This window comes from Doryrhamphus excisus, linkage group LG23 (assembly GCF_037039965.1).
Source record: "Doryrhamphus excisus strain RoL-2023G ecotype Guam linkage group LG23, RoL_Dexc_Guam_v1.1, whole genome shotgun sequence".
NCBI classification, from domain to species: domain Eukaryota; kingdom Metazoa; phylum Chordata; class Actinopteri; order Syngnathiformes; family Syngnathidae; genus Doryrhamphus; species Doryrhamphus excisus.
The window spans coordinates 4954753-4974775 of record NC_136379.1 but is presented as its reverse complement, the minus strand read 5'-3'; the positions used below and the strand labels follow the sequence as shown (position 1 = coordinate 4974775).

At 39.1% G+C, this 20023-nt stretch overlaps 1 protein-coding gene across 1 annotated transcript; it reads left to right on the top strand.

The window, feature by feature from the left end:
- Nucleotides 1-10708: 10708 nt before the first annotated feature.
- On the top strand, nucleotides 10709-20023 carry cxcl14 (chemokine (C-X-C motif) ligand 14). The gene is made up of 4 exons (XM_058061812.2): nucleotides 10709-10990; nucleotides 13191-13296; nucleotides 18453-18566; nucleotides 19383-20023. The coding sequence occupies exons 1-4, from the start codon at nucleotides 10930-10932 to the stop codon at nucleotides 19396-19398; spliced, it is 297 nt and encodes a 98-aa protein (XP_057917795.2). The 5' UTR covers nucleotides 10709-10929; the 3' UTR covers nucleotides 19399-20023.

Genomic DNA, 20023 nt, shown 5'->3' with positions numbered 1-20023 from the left:
CGCCTGATGAGGGTAAAAGTACATCAATCATCTCACTCTCACATCTTTGAACTCACTTTTACGCTGAGCAAAGTCGTCTATATCTTACATTGTAATATTATCCATACATCAAACATTCTGCTTTTACAAAGATATTAATGCTCAAATGTATTCATTGCATCATATTGCTGTTTCAATTATTTTAGATTGCTAACGTAAACAGCACCTTCCACATGTTGATGCTGGAAAAAGTTCTAAGTGGAACACTGAAGTTCCTCATTTCACAGATTTTTGGTGCTGTATCACACAAGTTGTGATTTGAACTTTATAATTATTTGGGGTGCATGAGAAAGTGGAAAGCAAAATGGCATGCAACTCACTTTATGTAGTGCATGCAGAGGTAGATAATGCTGCTGACCACTGCTTTGAATGCTTTGAATACGCTAACCCCTTAAACCACCAGCCTAACAAGCATTGACTGGCATCAGTGCAGACCACACAGCTAGGAGACCAGGGTTCAATTCCACCCTCGGCCATCTCTGTGTGGAGTTTGCATGTTCTCCCCGTGCATGCGTGGGTTTTCCCCGGGTACTCCGGTTTCCTCCCACATTCCAAAAACATGCTAGGTTAATTAGCGACTCCAAATTGTCCATAGGTATGAATGTGAGTGTGAATGGTTGTTTGTCTATATGTGCCCTGTGATTGGCTGGCCACCAGTCCAGGGTGTACCCCGCCTCTCGCCCGTAGACAGCTGGGATAGGCTCCAGCATCCCCCGCAACCCTCGTGAGGATAAATGAATGAATGAATGACTGGCATCTTGTGGAATCAATTAAAATCAATTAAAAAGGCAACAGGAGGCTGCTTACAGCCATATAGTATATTAGCACCAATGTTTTTGACCGATTGATCATCATTATCATTCATTAGGCGTGAGTACTTACTTACTTACGTCTTGATTGTGTATTTAGCATGTTAGCTGGTGAACTATGACAACTGAAGAATAAGCGTTCTAGAGCTGAATCTACCGTATTTTCCGCACCATAAGGCGGAGTCTCAATTACGGAGCACCGTATTATAAACAATTAAGGCAACGGAAGCAAAACAGTGAGTTTAGTTTACTCTATTCTATGGTAATGGTAATGGTTTATTTCATTTGAACATGCATCCGATTACAATTGAATGCATCCCATAATCAGTTCACAGTTCCACATGTCCAAAAGGAGTAGGAAGAAGCAAAGCTTATTAAATCCTACCCCTCCATCTGGTACTTTTACAATCAGTAACTGTTACATTTGTTCACTTCCTGCTTTCTAATTTAATTTCAGGGTTTTTTTGTTGTTTTTTTGTCACATACTGAAGTACAAGGTGATATGAGCATCCAATGCCATAATGGGTACCATAGTAAGTATCAATATAGTGATATGTATAGCACATCATGACTGGCTCAAGACTCTTCATCCTTGTATTTAGCAAACATCAACTGCTTGTATTGTTTCTTGAATTGGCTCATCTACTATTTAACAATACACTCATCCACAAATACTGGGTAATTTCGGCATCAGACATATCGGCTTCCTTCTCATCATTGTCGGTGTCTGTCTCGTTGTCAGGTGGCTGTTCAGCAATGATGCCGGCAAACATCCACAATCTATTCAACGCCTCCCAGACTTTGTAAAAGTATGTTCTCCATCTTTTATCCATCGTTATCACACCGCTTGCAACTTCATTTTGTGGTTAGTTCTTTTGTTAATTCTCCTGAAATGATGATAAGCTCCAAATTCATATAATAATAATAATAATAATAGCGGAGAGATGGGCGCAATGTTGTTTTGCAGCATACGGGTAGTATACCTACCAGAGGCGGCTTCTCAGATTGGTTTATCGCTGCCAGCTTACGTACTACAATCCTGTGTCATTGGCAAATGGTCCGACCATCAATCGAAGTAGCACAACAAAATTTTTACAGATTTGGGAACTATTGTGGGAAGTCTTTTGAGTGTGCCGTACAGTGTGGAAAATGCGGTAATCTAGTAATTCCATGCAGTCACTCTTCAAATGTTGATCTGAAGTTGGAAGAGAGCATCAACGCCAAACTTGCAGGAGAATTTGGAGATGGATGTGTGAGCCGTTAGTCAAAAATAGACATTTTTATGTCCGAATCCAGAACTACTATAGTATATTCATGTGTCTGTAGGAGTGAAACAAAAAAAAAGCGAGTTCATCAACACAGTTTTATCCACGAGAGCTAAGAGCTAAGTGAATTTTCCAAGTAATCCATCATAAGTTTGCCAAAAGTATATCTTGTCTCATATGATTCTTCATTCCACGATGTGATGTCATACGATGATCATTTTTAGGGAATTGTGTGTAGGATCTGGATTTGCTTAACGGACGCCGCAGACTCGTGTGGGCTACTGCCAACTTCCGTCCTCGAATGAACTCCGCGATTATCTCTATGCAAATACGGCGAGCCGGTCATATTGCAAATGCGCCATGAGCAACTCATGTAGGCGAGAGACGCGTCAGTCGTTTTGCGCGGCCTTCGCCCCAGGAAGAAAAGAACGCTTTGTTTCCACATCACACCGAGTCCCGTGCCGCACAATGGAAGCGACACAGCAAGTCAAAAAAATTCCCATCAAGTCATTACTTTCCAGGAAGAACCACCAGAACACAGTCTTCTCTCTGATGTCGTTATGATTCCGACATTCTTTAGCATCATGTCACATGACCCACCGGCTCCGTGCTGTCACTTGCGGGTTCTGTTTGGCTTCCTCCTTGGCGCTGGTCATCTTTCCAACACTGTTGCGACAGGTTAGGTTGCAAATTTAACCGGTTTAGACTCGTGACCTACAATGACAGGAAGTCTCACATGTCTCAAAGATCACTGGTTCAATTAGCGGCACGTGTTGACGATAAATTGTTAACAGCCCAACTGGAGAAATCCAGCCGCTTCAAATTCTTAAGCTGAACTAATAATAATAATAATAATACATTGTATTTGTATAGCGCTTTTCAAAATACTCAAAGACACTTTACAGAAAAATGGAGATGAATAAAAACAAGTAAACAGAATAAAAGATACGTTAAAAATCATGTCTGTATGGCCACTGTCTGAGAACTATTCTAATGAATGATTCTTTGGAAAAGAAACTCTTATATTGGACCACATAAAATAGACAATCAATAAACAATGTGACAATCAATAATTCAATAACCGGCTAATATTGTAACTATTCATTTGCCGTAAACCGTATAACGTCCATTGTGGGCTATCCCTTTACACGTGAATAATACAGGTGTCGGTTCACGTTTCCATGTCCCTGTTTTCATGGCATTGTGTGACCTATATCATGTTGAAAGCTTTAAGCATGCATGCACTGCTTATGTAGCGTCGCTCACATACATACATACATACATACAACCATCCCCATCCTCACAAGGGTCGCAGGGGTGCTGGAGCCTATCCCAGCTGTCTTTGGGTGAGAGGCGGGGTACACCCTGGACTGGTGGCCAGCCAATCACAGGGCACATATAGACAAACAACCATTCACACTCACATTCATACCTATGGACAATTTGGAGTCGCTAATTAACCTAGCATGTTTTTGGAATGTGGGAGGAAACCGGAGTACCCGGAGAAAACCCACGCATGCACGGGGAGAACATGCAAACTCCACACAGAGATGGCCGAGGGTGGAATTGAACCCTGGTCTCCTAGCTGTGAGGCTTGTGCGCTAACCACTCGACCGCCGTGCCGCCCCTGGGTATATCAGTATAGATATATAAATTAACATGTTTTCAAAGGTTACTTCATACTGACATGAACCAAGCTGCACGGTGACCTAGTGGTTAGCGTGCAGGCCACACAGTTAGGAGACCCGAGTTCGACCCTCGGGCATCTCTGTGTGGAGTTTGCATGTTCTCCCCGTGCATGCGTGGGTTTTCTACGGGTACTCCGGTTTCCTCCAACACATTCCAAAAACATGCTAGGTTAATTGGCGACTCCAAATTGTCCATAGGTATGAATGTGAGTGTGAATGGTTGTTTGTCTATATGTGCCCTGTGATTGGCCTCTCGCCTGAAGACAGCTGGGATAGCCTCCAGCACACTTGCAACCCTTGTGAAGATAAACGGTAGAAAATGAATGAATGAATAGATTCAGGGATTTGGAAAGAGATTGGGAGCTTGGTGAACTTGCTTCCCAGCAGCTGCAACAGGACATAATATTTATGTTTGTGAGGTTTTTGTGTTGCCAGGGATACATTTTATGAATAGGGAGCTATTAATGTTATATCCTGATGATTGTTATAATTAGACAATTCTATAGTCAAACCCAAACTGGTGCTGGTTTTTGCCTCACACAAACCAATTTCCATCCCTCAGCACTTCACATTGTTTGTGTGAGAGATTGAGCAATAGGGTGCATGCCAGGACAGCTCCTGTTTTTTTTTTTTTTTTCTCGTTGATGTGCAAGCAGGAAACAAATGGCTCACATCCCTCCTGCATCTGTTCACTGACGCCCTCCATCTGTTTTGGCAAAAGAAGCGAGAAACAAATAGAAATTTAAAACATCTCGGCGATTTGTTAGCCATTAGGACGACACTGCAACACATTTGAGGAGGATGATGATGATGATGATGATCGGCCATAAAAGACAGCAGTTGTCATATGCAAACCCTGTGATCACATCGGTTACATCATTAAAACTAACAAACGTCCCGATTATGGCGTCTCATGATGACATCACAACAACAATGTACTAAATAGCACGGTAACATCACAAGCTGACACCGTAACATCCCAGAATCATTGGTAACGCCGGTGTAACTTAACAGTGGAATGCCACTGATGCATTGTAACATCACAGCATCATCAACATTACGCCTCATCAATATATGTGCCACTGTAACATCTCAACATGAGTGCAAGTACACTGCAGCATCAATGCAAATGGAACGTGCACCGTAACATTACAACATAGCGTAACACCACATCATCCGATGCCTGTAATGTTACAACATTGTGTGCCAATAGTTAATATGTTAATTTGCTGATATGGTAGCATGCTACATAATGCTACTAGCTATTAGCCACTTCGCCGTGCACACACAGAGATTCGATGTCTTGTGTTTCTGAATGAAAACTATTGTAAACTATACAATACTGCGTGTTTACATTGTGGGTGGTACCCACCTACTCAGTCAGGTGGGCTTATCCTTATCCTCTATGTGCTGTATTCATCATTCATCATTCACTTTGTGTGTTGAACCATGTCTTTTCACTGATTCACAGCTTTGTCCCCCCCCTCAGGTGCACAGGTGCTCTCACGAATGCACACGCCATTTTGGGACTTGAAGGCGGCGAGGAGTCCTTTTGTGTCATCGTTTTTTACCAACTTTGGTACAGGTATTTTGTTTACTTTTCATGAGTTTTTATGTGGCCTTATGGGTCTTAATGGGCTTGTTGAACTAAAGAACTAAATATGGATCATTTCATCAACATATTCTGTAGACCAGGGGTCTCAAACACGTGGCCCGCGGGCCAAATGTGGCCCGTGGGACACTAGTTTGAGGCCCCAGCCTTGATATGAAAGTTTAATGTTAGTGCGGCCCACGCAAGTTTGATATGGATGCTGTATGGTATCATGTACCCAGAAAAAATTATTACGTTTGATTCATGTTCATGTTAAAGGTTAAATAACTGTTAATAGTTATCCTCCCTATCCGTGTGGAAGTGGTAAGTTTTTGGCTATTTAAGTTTAAAGGAAATAACTTGAAGGCTACCGTTTAGGTCGCTAGCTCTCTAGTTTGCGAGTTAGCTTGTGTCTCAAGACCCTGCAGTTGCGCAATATGTTGTAAATAAAAAGAGTATAAATGTGACTATAGTCGTGTTTTGTCATGTCTACAGGGCTCTAATAATGCTTTGTTCATTTTAATCTGAAAAAAATAATTTGTCTACCCACCAACTATATGTGGTTTCTTAAGTTTTTATTATTTGCCGTTTTATTATTATTATTATATTTATTTATTACTGATTGATTGATTTTCTTTATTCTTGATTTTTTATTTATTTTTCTTCTTATTTCGTGCAGAAAAATAAAAATTATTTGAGAACAGTGGAATGTTTTATCAGAGCTTTTATTGTAGAAAATCGGAACCAAAGCACTGAAAAAGTTTGTATATTTTTCTGTTTTTAATAAATGTGTTTTTTTGGGGTTTTTTGGAAAACCTGATGCGGCCCAGCCTTTCCCAGACCCTAGCTCCAGTGGCCCCCAGGTAAATTGAGTTTGAGACCCCTGCTGTAGACTTATTTGTATTTGGTAACTTTTAGTGTTCAAAACATACCTTGCATGCCTCATGATGACGAAGTAGAGTAGAGCCCGAGTTAAATGATATATCATGAAAATATGAACGCTTCTGTTTATTTGCATTTTTGCTGCTCCGTGTGAGCCGACAATCATTCATCACAGACTTCAGTCTTTCATCCCGCGGCCATGTCCTTGCATCCTAAACCAAATCATAGCAAAACATAACAAACGTTTTTTTATTTCGGGTCCTACAAACAGTTCAACGCAATTTTTTCCACACGCCCGTGGGCTCCACTTTTGAACATAACACTTAGAAACCAAAGATTGACAGTCAAAGCTCTAATTACATCTTCACCTGAGGCTGTCGGCCCCGCCTACTGCCCCATATTCACACTCCTTTTTGCATTTTGTGTGTGCGTGTTTGAATATTTGCCTCGCGGGGTTGCAAATGCACGTCCACTTTGATGATAATTTGGCACGTCGAGTCAATATGACCCATGCGAGACTGGATTCACTTCTTCATCATGATCCATAACGGCTCTGCAAAACAAGAACGCTGTGTTCAGTAATTCAATACTTTGACATGTGCTTTTTACACTGGAGTATGAATGAGTGTACACTGGAATTAGGTTCCTCACCTGCCATTTGACGCCCCTGGACAAACTTAAGCTCCATCATTCATTCATTCATTCATTTTCTTTTCCTCACGATCGCGGGGGTGCTGGAGCCTATCCCAGCTATCTTCGAGCGAGAGGCATGGTACACCCTGGACTGGTGGCCAGCCAATCACGGGGCACATATAGACAAACAACCATTCACACTCACATTCATACCTATGGACAATTTGGAGTGGCCAATTAACCTAGCATGTTTTTGGAATGTGGGAGGAAACCGGAGTACCCGGAGAAAACCCACGCATGCACAGGGAGAACATGCAAACTCCACACAGAGATGGCCGAGGGTGGAATTGAACTCGAGTCTCCTGTGAGGTCAGCGCACTAACCACTGGACCGCTGTGCAGCCCGTATTAAACTCATATTGATCCATATTCTAAATTTCTCAGGTATACCATTTGAGTGTTAAGTTGCTGTGTGATGATTTTGTTAAAACTTCAGCTGTGTAGGATATAAGTGGCCAGCCAATCACAGGGCACATATAGACAAACAACCATTCACACTCACATTCATACCTATGGACAATTTGGAGTCACCAATTACCCTAGTTTTTGGAATGTGGGAGGAAACCCGGAGAAAACCCACGCATGGGGAGAACATGCCGAGGGTGGAATTGAACCCTGGTCTCCTAGTTGTGAGGTTTGCGCGCTAACCACTCGACCACCGTGCCGCCAAGCTCCATCATTCCATTCACAAAATCAAGGTCATGATGGCGCCTTTTCCACTGTACCGTGTGGAAAACATATCAGGTGGGATCTTCTTGTCATGCCAGTCATGTTTGAAACCATCAAGGTCACGTTTTTTTGTCATCACAGAATAAAACTTTCTTCCGCCTTTCTTCCTTTTGCAATTTTTCAACTGGTTTTATAGTTTCAAAAGCAGAAAACAAAATGAAATACTGTAATTATAAATAATGAATGCATGGAACTTTAGCTCAATGTCGAGTGCTCTCAACCCTCAATTTGAGGAACCCGTGGCTGATTCCTCACAGGGATCGCCAGCATTCCGTACATTCCGGCGAGATGGAATTCAATGGTGTTTCTCACCTGCGTTATCAACTTGTAACATTCTTTGGCCCCATGGAGGGTTATTTAGCAATCGCATTAATAAAAAAAATTATTGGAATCAACAAAACTTGGGTGTATGCATACAAAAACTGTATGCGTTTTTCCTCTCTGGTTTCAAACGTCTTGTTTAACTTTCATAAAAGTGCTCCTGAGTCCTTGTTTCTGTCTCCTGTCACATTCCCGCACAAACCAAACAGTCCCAAATTCGGAATGCACGCCGTATTTGACTCCAGGCTGAACTGAACAGTGTTGATTTATTCCACACTGCAAGGTCCAGTAAAAGTGCAGACAGTGTGCAGCTCCAACCGGTGGGACCTCGGAGTAAACAGCGCTCCGCAGCTTATGTAAGCGCACAAAGACGTGGTCAGGATGCCTCAACATCTGCCTTCCCATTCGCTGGGCTGCTAATACTTTCTTCAAAGGGGATTTTTTTTTTTTTTTTAAGCAAAGTGTCTTCTGAAATTGAACTTGTGCCTCGGGCTCTCGGCGCTCTTTGATCAGATAATGACAGACTTTTTAGTAACAAGCTTCGCCTCAGCAGCTTCAGTGCATGTTTTGACACACCAGATCAAGAGATAGACGCGTTACATGTATTATCGCCAGTTAGAGGATTTTCTCAGGGTATTATTATTATTATCTGCTGAAAGGAAAAGAACTTTTATGAGCGTCCTCATGAGGCAGCAACTTTAGACCCCCCCCCACCCCCCAGACGATTCATTAGGTACGCGTGCACTTCATTTGCACTGAGGCCGCAACATCTTTTACCCAAACTAGTCAGTTAGCATCGGCATTGCTTTTTGTTTTTTCCGTCATATTGTAGCATCTCAAATGAAATGTGATACAAATGTGAGCCTCAACTAACGGGACTTTGTCTTTGCAGGGGGTCATACTTTATGATCACATGGCGGCTGCCGTCTCGTCCTGCATTGCTGCTCAATCAGGTGACATACACGCAATTGTTGTATTACTATGGGCTCACACTCACATGCAAGTGCACACACACACACACACACATGGAGGTCGAGTATGAGTATGGTGACCGCGTGGGTGGACACTTCATGGTCACCGAGCTGAGTGATCGCCTGTCTCCTTTGTTTTAGTTGAATCCTGAAATCTTGTACACGCGACAGGATAGTCTCATTTTTGGTGATATATACAAAATTTTTATTGAATAAATTAACTAATTCCACCCTCGAGCATCTCTGTGTGGAGTTTGCATGTTCTCCTCCCACATTCCAAAAACATGCTAGGTTAATTAGCGACTCCGAATTGTCCATAGGTATGAATGTGAGTGTGAATGGTTGTTTGTCTATATGTGCCCTGTGATTGGCTGGCCACCAGTCCAGGGTGTACCCCGCCTCTCGCCCGAAGACAGCTGGGATAGGCTCCAGCACCCCCGCGACCTTTGTGAGGATAAGCGATAGAAAATGAATGAATGTATCAATGAGGAGCAGTTGGGAGGAACATGTAGCATCTTATATCCTACACAGCTGAAGTTTTAACAAAATCATCACACAGCAACTTAACACTCAAATGGTATACCTGAGAAATTTAGAATATGGATCAATATGAGTTTAATACGGGCTGCACAGCGGTCCAGTGGTTAGTGCGCTGACCTCACAGCTAGGAGACTCGAGTTCAATTCCACCCTCGGCCATCTCTGTGTGGAGTTTGCATGTTCTCCCTGTGCATGCGTGGGTTTTCTCCAGGTACTCCGGTTTCCTCCCACATTCCAAAAACATGCTAGGTTAATTGGCGACTCCAAATTGTCCATAGGTATGAATGTGAGTGTGAATGGTTGTTTGTCTATATGTGCCCTGTGATTGGCTGGCCACCTGTCCAGGGTGTACCCTGCCTCTCGCCCAAAGACAGCTGGGATAGGCTCCAGCAACCCCACGACCCTTGTGAGTATAAGCGGTAGAAAATGAATGAATGAACTAGAAAGTGATTTGATGGCGCTATCTACAGGCGGAAAAGTGTGCTGCAGCTATGGATCCAGCAGAGGGCACTGTCTCACTAATCATTTCAATCAACATTTTCCAGCAGGAAAACGATTTGATAAGACGTGATGTTGTGTAACTGCACGTGTTGTGAGTACAGTAGGCATACTGTAGGGCGGGGTTATCCAAAGTGGGGCCCGGGCGGCCATTTGTAGCACGCAGTTTGTTTTTTTATAGGCCGTCGGCACCTTGTGGAAAGAAAATGACACCGGAAAAATAGCAAAATTGGGAACAATAGTGAATTTATAATACCACAGATCTGTTCATATCTCTATATATATATTTTTTTTTTTTGATTTATATATATTTTTTAGCCTTTTTACAAAATCTTTTAAAAATGATTTTTTTTTAAATGATTTTAAAAAAATTGCCCCCCCCCTCATCCTTTGATTTTTCAGTATGTGGCCCTCGGTGGAAAAAGTTTGACACTTTAAACTTACAAATTTCATTTATTCATCTTACATCTCTTGTAGTGGATCTCATTATATTGTGTATATAATGAAGTGGTTGAAGTGTTTCACACACACACACACACACACAGTGTTTCTAATGTTTAGAAATGGACTCTGTGTTCTCCTCTTCTCTCGGGTGTTTTGATTGGCTGTCTGGTGGTGCATGTTAATGAGCAAGGGGGGCAGCGGGACGCTTTTAAAGGCAGCAGCCAGCAGGCGGGGGGGTGAGAGTGTGTGTGGAGCCTCGTCGGGACGCGCACAGTGGACCTCCTCCATCACTTCCACTGCTCCACACAGCCAGTGGATTTGAACCTCTGAGCCTTTTTCGTTTGACTTATTGAATTATTGAATTATTTGCAGAGTTCTTTTGAAGTATTTGGATTTTTTTTTTTTTGGAAGAGAGAGAGAGAGAGGGGAAAAAAAGGTTTCATCTTCTCACTTGTGCAGACATGCTTCGGTGCACAGCTCTATTTTTGCTGGTGGTGGCCTTATACGTCCTGAGTGCAGAAGGTAAACCAAAAAAAAAAACAAAAAAATGTTGTTTTGTTAAGCTGCTGCTTTATGATCTTGTAATAAGGTGAAGAAAGCTCACTTTTGTTGTGGAGTTTGCAAGCTTTCTCAACATCACCTGTCACTGGAGAACAAAAAACTTATTTCATTAGAGGCTCCATGCATGGCGCATATAGAAGAGGAGCAACGGGGGGGTTTGAGTATGGAATCTAATTCATTAATAGACGTGGGAGCAGGAAAACATTGACAAAGTTTGTCTCAGTTTCACGTTTTTTTTTCATAGATTTGGTTATATTTGGACATGTAAGATGTCTTGCATGTAAAAGTGTTGCTCAGTATCGTAGGCATGGCACCATTTTTCTTTCTACTCTGTATTTTATATAAAATGTGTTGTCGCCGTACAATGAAAATTGTTGTCATATTTCTTTATGTTTTTTTCCTAAAACAAAATGATATATTTTCATGCGTGGCTAGCATGTGGCTAGTCTTTTTTGAGGGTGTTATTGACCTTTAGGACAGTTTTGACTGAGACCTATGGATTCTGCCTAGCAACAACTGTTGATGTGATTTTCTGTTTGTGTCATGTATCACATTGCCATTGGAAGAGGCTTTGGATATGACGGTAAGATTGAGTAAATGCACCAGTGTTTTATCCATAAAAAAAAACTGTCTGCAACATTCGGGTGTTGGAAAAGAAAAAAAAAAAAATCTCAGCACGCTTTATTTTTATTGGCCTTTGTTGTCGCACGTTGTGTTGGCGCTGCGTTGGCTGAGGGATGTGACAGCTTTATTGTCACACGGCTGATGGATGCTGCAAACCTTGGACCATAACGGTGGTCAAACCCCCCCACCCAGTTCCCACCCCGCCATACCATCACAAAAATGTTCCTCTCTAAAATAAATTCCTTTTATTAGGCCCCCACATATGGCCTGTAAACTAGAACTATGGGAGATGCGGCACTTTAGAACGGTTACCTGATGAGGGGGCGCAAACCTTCACAATGAAGTTTCAGTTTCCGATTGCGTTTTTTTTTTACATTTCTAACCATTTTTATTTAGATTAATCTTACCGGATTAATTATTTTAGAATTAATTAATCGTGATTAATCACATTCGCCCTTTTTTTGTATTTTATTCACAGATTATATGTACTTGTACTATTTATATGAACAGCTCCAAACCACACACATACTGCAATCTAATACATATTTTGAGTGTACTTTCTACAAATTCCGAGCATACTCCAATGCAGCGATTTTGCTCCCGTGTTAAGGGTTAATTGCTGAATTATTAGTTAATTGTGTCATCACGTGATGGCCAGCTCGGAGAGCACAGTGCTAAGGATATGCACTTATTGTTTTTATTTCTCTTTCTGGTTGTTTAGAACACACATAATAAAGATGTTATTGGGAGTACTGGGCACATAGGCGTGTGTTTGAGTTGGAGATACATATACGGACGTTCTAAAGAGTGTCAGACTCTGGGAACGCTACTGTGTGCAGGTCATAACGGAGAGGTGTGGCTTGCCGGGATGCAAAATCACCACTTTGTACTTCTAATATCGGGACTTCACTCTATAATGTATTTCAAAATATATGAATAAATCATTGCTGCTGCATGGTTTTTTATGGCTTATAATTAGTAAAAAAAAAAAGCCTAAATTAAGCATTAAGTACAAAAATGCTAAACTAAAATACAAGTATAAGGCATTCAGAAGACTCATTCAAAGACATGTTGGGACATGTAGTATTCTACACTGCTCACTAGGTAATGTTACAGTAATGTTGCACTGATAAGTACAATTGGAAAAGTACAATAGTACAATACAAATTTTTTTGTTTTTTGCACAATAGGAAGTACTGCACAGAAACCGGAAGTCAACAAAGTATCAAATAATATCTTATTTATGTTATACTTACTCTTATTATGTCTACTATATTGGGTAATTTCATTGTAAGGGTGACTATAGGGGTGTTATTTCATGTCTAGAGGGCTCTAATAATATTAAACCAAATGTCGAAGCTTGTACACAAGTTTTCTTTGCTCTAACTGCAGATATGTTCCTTTTATAAATAGGTGAATTGTGTCTGGAGCCAAATAACTGCAATAAATACTACTATAATAAATGTAGTTACTGTCGTTAACGCAGTATTTGTGACAGCCCTAACCTGTTTTTTGTGTGTGTTCCCCTCCTCTGCAGCTTACAAGTGCCGGTGCACCAGAAAAGGACCAAAGATCCGATACAAGGATGTGCAGAAGCTGGAGATCAAGCCCAAATATCCTTACTGCCAGGAAAAAATGATATTGTGAGTTACTTTTTATAAGTAGTAGTAGTATTTCTATCCCACTGCATGCACAGAGATGATCCCGTCTCCTTTTATTAACTTATGTCACACCTTTAAGACTTCCTTTTACTTTTGTTTTACTGTTTTTACTACAGTTAGTTAACTTTATTTTTCCTCACATGTCAAGGCATCCAATGAAACACTAATAATGTGTGCTGCAATAACATTGCGTGCACATTTCACTCTTTTTGTACACTTTCTTAACAAAGTTGTACTCAAATTTTTTTTGTTTTGAGTTTGAATTTTATTGAAGTGTCCCAATCGAAGGTGCAGTGAAAGGGGCAACAACAACAGCGAGGTTATGTCAGCATCACCAAGCCACAGTTGCGTAAGACGAGCTCTCGGTTGCCCTCTGCTGGTCAATCGTGGCATTGCACACAACTAAAACTACATGCATCATGTTGATGTTGGGAAAATGACAAAGTGTGACTACAATGACTACATTCACATTAATTAGCTGTCATGGTAATAATGTTTTAACAGATTGATTGGATTTTTTGCCAGTATTTTCTGCATTCACATATTCACAAGTGTTTGTCGTCAAATGAAAAACTTGACGTGTGTGTGTGTGTGTGTGTGTGTGCGCTGCTTTATTTGCATGTGACAGGGGCCACCACCTACTGGTGCCCGGTGAAAAATTAGTCTCAGCGGGTTCTGGAAAGGCAGTAAAAGGAAAAGGATAGAAGGAGGGAAATAAGCGAGAGATCCCTCGTTCTCTTTTAGCTTTTGTTGTCTTGTGGTGGTTTTGGCTCCCGTGGCTTGTTTAGCTTGTTTTGGCATTCCGGACTGCTGCTGTCGCTGCTTACCACAAGACACACATAGTCCTGAATCATCTCTCTTTGCTGGATTTTTTTTCTCTCCGAAATGTGTTATTTTGTACTTTAATGGAGGCTTGTTTATATTATTTAGTGGCTATGACTTGCATGGATCAAAATATGGAAATGATGAAACTATGAAACAGTGGGATCCTGTGATGAACTCCACATGCAGATGCAAAGGCGTTAGGCCGACAAACAGATATAGTTTCTTCAAGAAGAATCACACAAAGTGCAACAAAGCCAACAAAGGAGGGAGCAGCAGGCACCGGTGGAGTTTTGTCCCGAGCTGGCAAATGGCAAATGGTTAAAGTATGGGTGGATGGCAGGGAAACATTTGGGCGTACTACTAGAATACACAAATCAAATGAAATGTCCAAGTCCAAGCGAGTGCGTCCTCCAAGCTTGGAAGAAAGAACTGGCGTCTCCCAGCTTTACATAATAACTTTGAAGCAGCCAGACAGCCAATCCGCAGCACCCGACACCCGGCTTTCCCACCTCCTGCCGCAAGTTCATGTTTGAGTCCCGAACAAGACCTGAATTTGTCACTAGTGGGGTAAGAATACCGGCTATATGTAATATATAAGTCAACAAAACTGATCCCTCGTGCTACGTCATCTTATTCTCGGGACAGGTGTGTTAAGAAGCAGAGTTCATCCATCTACGGTACGCACGGAGGTGCATTCACAGTCTCATTATGATGTGTTCATGAGCCAAGGCAAACAGGTAGCACCAAATGTATTTTGTGGTGTGCTAAGAAGTTGAAAATGAAGCTAAGAAAAATGAAGCTAAGAAAAATGCATATCAACTCCGTGATACATGTGAAAAAACACATTAGTGCGAATTTGGGCTTGGCTCTTTAGTTTACATTTTTTTCCCAATTATTTCAACGTTGTTGTCGTAAATTTGCTTGAGTGCATTTTCTTTTTATCTTCAATTAATTATGACTTTATTAACATGATATTTTGACTTTATTCTCCAACATAATTTCACATGAATTGCAACTTTGTTTCTCTCTTTGTTTTGTTTAATATAAAAAAGATTTATATTATTAGATATTATTATTAGATTTATATAATAGAAGTTTTTTCTTTAATATTTCAAATGCATGCTCCTGAAATTACATAATTTCCACATATTATGATGTTATTCTGTATTTTCTGTATTTTTTATTCTGTATCTGCATAGTACAATTTTTTTCTAAATATTTTGACTATTCGTGTAAAATTAATGTGTTTTTTAACCATTTCTGCTGTTTTGTTTCTTCTTGTAAATTCTGAAATTACATAATTTCCACATATTATGACGTTATTTTGTAATTTTTTTGTTTTTCTGCATAGTACAACTTTTTTCTAAATATTTTAACTATTCTTGTAAAATTAATGTTTTTTTTTATTTACCATTTCTGTTGTTTTGTTTTGAATTTTCCAGCTATTTCAACTTTCTTCTTGTAAATTCAGAAATTACATAATTTCCACATATTATGACGTTATTCTGTAATGTTTAGTTTTTCTACATAGTACAACTTTTTTCTAAATATTTTGACTATTTTTGTAAAATTAATGTTTTTTTATTTACCATTTCTGTTGTTTTGTTTTGAATTTTCCAGCTATTTCAACTTTCTTCTTGTAAATTCAGAAATTACATAATTTCCACATATTATGACGTTATTCTGTAATTTTTAGTTTTTTTGCATAGTACAACTTTTTTCTAAATATTTTAACTATTCTTGTAAAATTAATGTGTTTTTTTCATTTACCATTTCTGTTTTGTTTATAATTTTTCAGCAATTTCAACTTTCTTCTTGTAAATTCTGAAAATTACATAATTTCCACATATTATGACGTTATTCTGTAATTTTTAGTTTTTCTGCATAGTACAACTTTTTTCTAAATATTTTAACTATTCTTGTAAAATTAATGTGTTTTTTTATTTACCATTTCTGTTGTTTTGTTTTGAATTTTCCAGCTATTTCAACTTTCTTCTTGTAAATTCAGAAATTACATAATTTCCACATATTATGACGTTATTCGGTAATTTTTAGTTTTTCTGCATAGTACAACTTTTTTTTAAATAATTTAACTATTCTTGTAAAATTAATGTGTTTTTTTCATTTACCATTTCTGTTTTGTTTATAATTTTCCAGCTATTTCAACTTTCCTCTTGTAAATTCTGAAAATTACATAATTTCCACATATTATGACGTTATTCTGTAATTTTTAGTTTTTCTGCATAGTACAACTTTTTTTTCTAAATATTTTGACTATTCTTGTAATATTAATGTGTTGGTTTTTTTGTTTTGTTTTTTTTTTTACCATTTCTGCTGTTTTGTTTTTAATTTTCCAGCAATTTCAACTATCTTCTTGTAAATTTTCTTCTCATAATTCTGACTTTAAAGTATTTTTTCTTTAATATTTCAACTCACTCACAAGTTTTTTCTCTTAATATTTCGATTTTATTCTAGAAATTACGTTGCTGTTATGTATGTTTTCTTATTAAATTATTATTATAAATTGTTTTAGAATAGAACCAAAGCCCTGGCCTGCACTTGGATGCCCCTGAAGTATACAATATAAACATTCAACATGTTTACAGCTTTAAGAAAAAAAATGAAATGCTGCTAAAACATGAAAAATCCACCACATGTTTGGTCACCATTTGGCAGGCCAAAGTGTGAACTGAGTCCAAAACCAAAGCGGGCGCCTTACAATACGGCCCCACATGGCAACAGAAGCACTTTCATGTGCACACACATTGCCGTGCGTGCCGTGATATCCCGCTAAAGAACCTAAAGAGGCTGGAAAAAGGCAGGCAAAGCCTTTAATCTAATCCTGATAGTCACTGAATGTGCCTTTTCACAACCTGCTCTCTCCAAGTCAACTCATGCAACATTCATGCTTTGGGGAAGAAGGGAGGGGCGAAGGAGAGGCCCAGGGCATGCTGGGTGTTTTTTCCCACATTTCTCTCCTTCGGCCTGAATGTGCCACATGCAGGCAGCCTGTCTCTGGACCAATGATGCATTCATGGGGCTCACGTCACTTTACTTGATGAAATATTTGCCAAGAAGCTGCCACGCCTGGCTTAAGTTTAATTATGTCTTTCGTTTCCGCGTATGAAACAAATGTTGTTTCTCCAGCGTGTTTGCTAACAATGCTAATCAGCAGGGGTGTCTTTTTTTGTCACTTGGTCTCAGTTTTTATCGATGTATCATCAAAATGACACAGGATCCAACAATGTGCCATCCAATACAATAGAACAATAAATCCATTTTTGGTATTAATTTGGTCTGAAAACTGAAATGTGAGAAAACCGAGGCAATTTTTCCTATAGGAAATAATGTTAATGCAATTAATCCATTCCTGCTGCCCAAAAATATGAACAAAATACCTTTTATACAGAATAATTCTACTTTTTCATGAAGGAAATGAGCTGTACCAGCTATGGTTTTCTCATTTTTTGCTGTTTTTTTATGTTTAATCGAGTTCAATTCCACCCACGGCCATCTCTGTGTGGAGTTTGCATGTTCTCCCCGTGCATGCGTGGGTTTTTTCCGGGTATTCCGGTTTCCTCCCACATTCCAAAAACATGCTAGGTTAATTGGCGACTCCAAATTGTCCATAGGTATGAATGTGAGTGTGAATGGTTGTTTGTCTATATGTGCCCTGTGATTGGCTGGCTGGCGACCAGTCCTGGGTGTACCCCGCCTCTCGCCCGAAGACGGCTGGGATAGGCTCCAGCACTCCCCGCGACCTATGTGAGGAAAAGTGGTAGAAAATGAATGAATAATTTATTTTTATTTTTCTTTTTATTTTTATTTTTATTTTTATTTTTCTTTTTCTTTTTCTTTTTCTTTTTATTTTTATTTTTATTTTTATTTTTATTTTTATTACACCCAAAGACAGCTGGGATAGGCTCCAGCATCCCCCGTGACCCTCGTGAGGATAAGCGGTAGAAAATGAATGAATGAATGAATGTGTTACGTTATGTAATGTGTTCTAACATTAGCCTCTGGGCTGCACTTTGGACACCCTTTCCCAATAATATATATATATAAATATAATAATTTTGCAGTTCTTAAATACATTTTAAATTCTGTATGACACCTTCAGGAACAATATTGTACGTAGAAAATTGTGTAGTTACACAACATCAGTCTTGTTGAAGTGTCTTCCTGCTGGAAAATGTTGAGTGAATAAACTTGTCAGACAGCGCCCTCTGTTGGATCTATTGGTGCACCACTTTTTTTTCAAGTTTATTCCGGTCGTTATTGATCATTTCTTGTTGTCTTTTTCTTCCTAACAGTGTGACAATGGAGAACGTGTCCCGCTTCAAGGGTCAGGAGTACTGCCTTCATCCCAAATTACAGAGCACCAAGAATCTGGTCAAATGGTTCCGCATCTGGAAAGACAAACACAGGTGAGTTCATTTATGTTCATTCTGGTTACTTTCATTTGTGGAGTTTCAGTATTTGGACAACAACATTCTTTCATGATGCAGTAAATCGATAAATTAATGTTGTGAAAACCTTAAATGACACATTAAATCGAACAGAAATAATTATTGTCTTCTTTTCCTGCTCAAATTAATTCGACTTTGACACGCAGAGCAAAATCACAGGAGGGGATGTTTTGCATAATAAGCACCAGGGGGCGCCATAATCAAATGAAAGGCATTAAAATGGCCCTCTCCAGTTACACGTCTGTTTATATATATTTTTAAAATACGTACTTAATCTGTTCTTTACTAATTTAAAAACCCATCAGCGTCCAAAATAGCCAGATAGTAAGATAAATACTATCAAATATTTTGCAGGAAATTAACAAACAATAATAACATGAGAATTTCAACATTTGGAGTAAAATAGGAAAAGAAAATGCAATAAAAAAACAAAACAAACACAGTTTCCTATACATTATGTATTATCATTATTTGTAATGACGCTCACCAGAGGGCTATTACGCTATATTACATAGTTAATAATAATTATTTTATTTATATCTATATTTTTATGTATTAATTTGTTCACAATTTTAGTACATTTTTTTGTCATTATGTTGTTGTTTTTTATGGACCTAATGAATGCCTTTGATCGTATGTATATTTTATCAAGCTGTTAGACCTGCCACTTTCTCTTGGAGATGAATAAAGTATATAACTGTCTTGTTTTAGTGTGGAAAGCAAATATAAACGTAAATATAAAAATAAATAAATGATCTTTTTTTCTTCCAACAGGGTATACGAGGCCTAAATCCCTGGCGAGTCATCACGACAAGAAGACAAAGTAAATAATAAGACAACAACTACGACACCACTGGGATTTTTTTTATTGTTTTTTTTTTTTACATTTGGCAAAAAATCTGCACTATTTCCTCTTCCTCCTCAAGCCATCAAGAGATAATCTCCTGTATAGCTGACATTGTTATATCAAAATAGTGGCTTTGTTTTTTTTTGGGGGGGGGGGGTGTTTGGTTGTAGTTCCTATTTCTAATAATGAATATAACAGTTGAATGCTACGGTACATGCAGTCCGCTTCATCCAGAAGCTATCGGAAGGACGTTGATAATAAAGGAGCTGATTTATTTTCTACACTTTTAATAGTAATATTTTGTTGCCACACAAGTATACCTGCAAATATGACAACACATGTTACGCATGTTTTGTATGCATTCCAATGTAAAGTGCATTTTGTAAACAGCCTATTTGTTAGAAAGACTTTATAGCGTCATGTATGTTGAATGACGGCATTATAGTTTTGTGGGGTTTTTTTTTGCTATTTAATTAGTTTTGGGCTGGGTGGGTGTTCAAGCGTTCAACATTCCATTGTGTGTAAAAGAAATAATAATAATAAACAGCAATAAAGCGTCTAAAAGCTC

Bases quoted from the DNA above. Each gene is read 5' to 3' on its own strand.
- cxcl14 (XM_058061812.2), top strand. From the start codon at position 10,930: ATGCTTCGGTGCACAGCTCTATTTTTGCTGGTGGTGGCCTTATACGTC. The intron at 10,991-13,190 runs GTAAACCAAAAA...CCTCCTCTGCAG, and splicing joins ATACGTCCTGAGTGCAGAAG to CTTACAAGTGCCGGTGCACC. The intron at 13,297-18,452 runs GTGAGTTACTTT...TCTTCCTAACAG, and splicing joins TGCCAGGAAAAAATGATATT to TGTGACAATGGAGAACGTGT.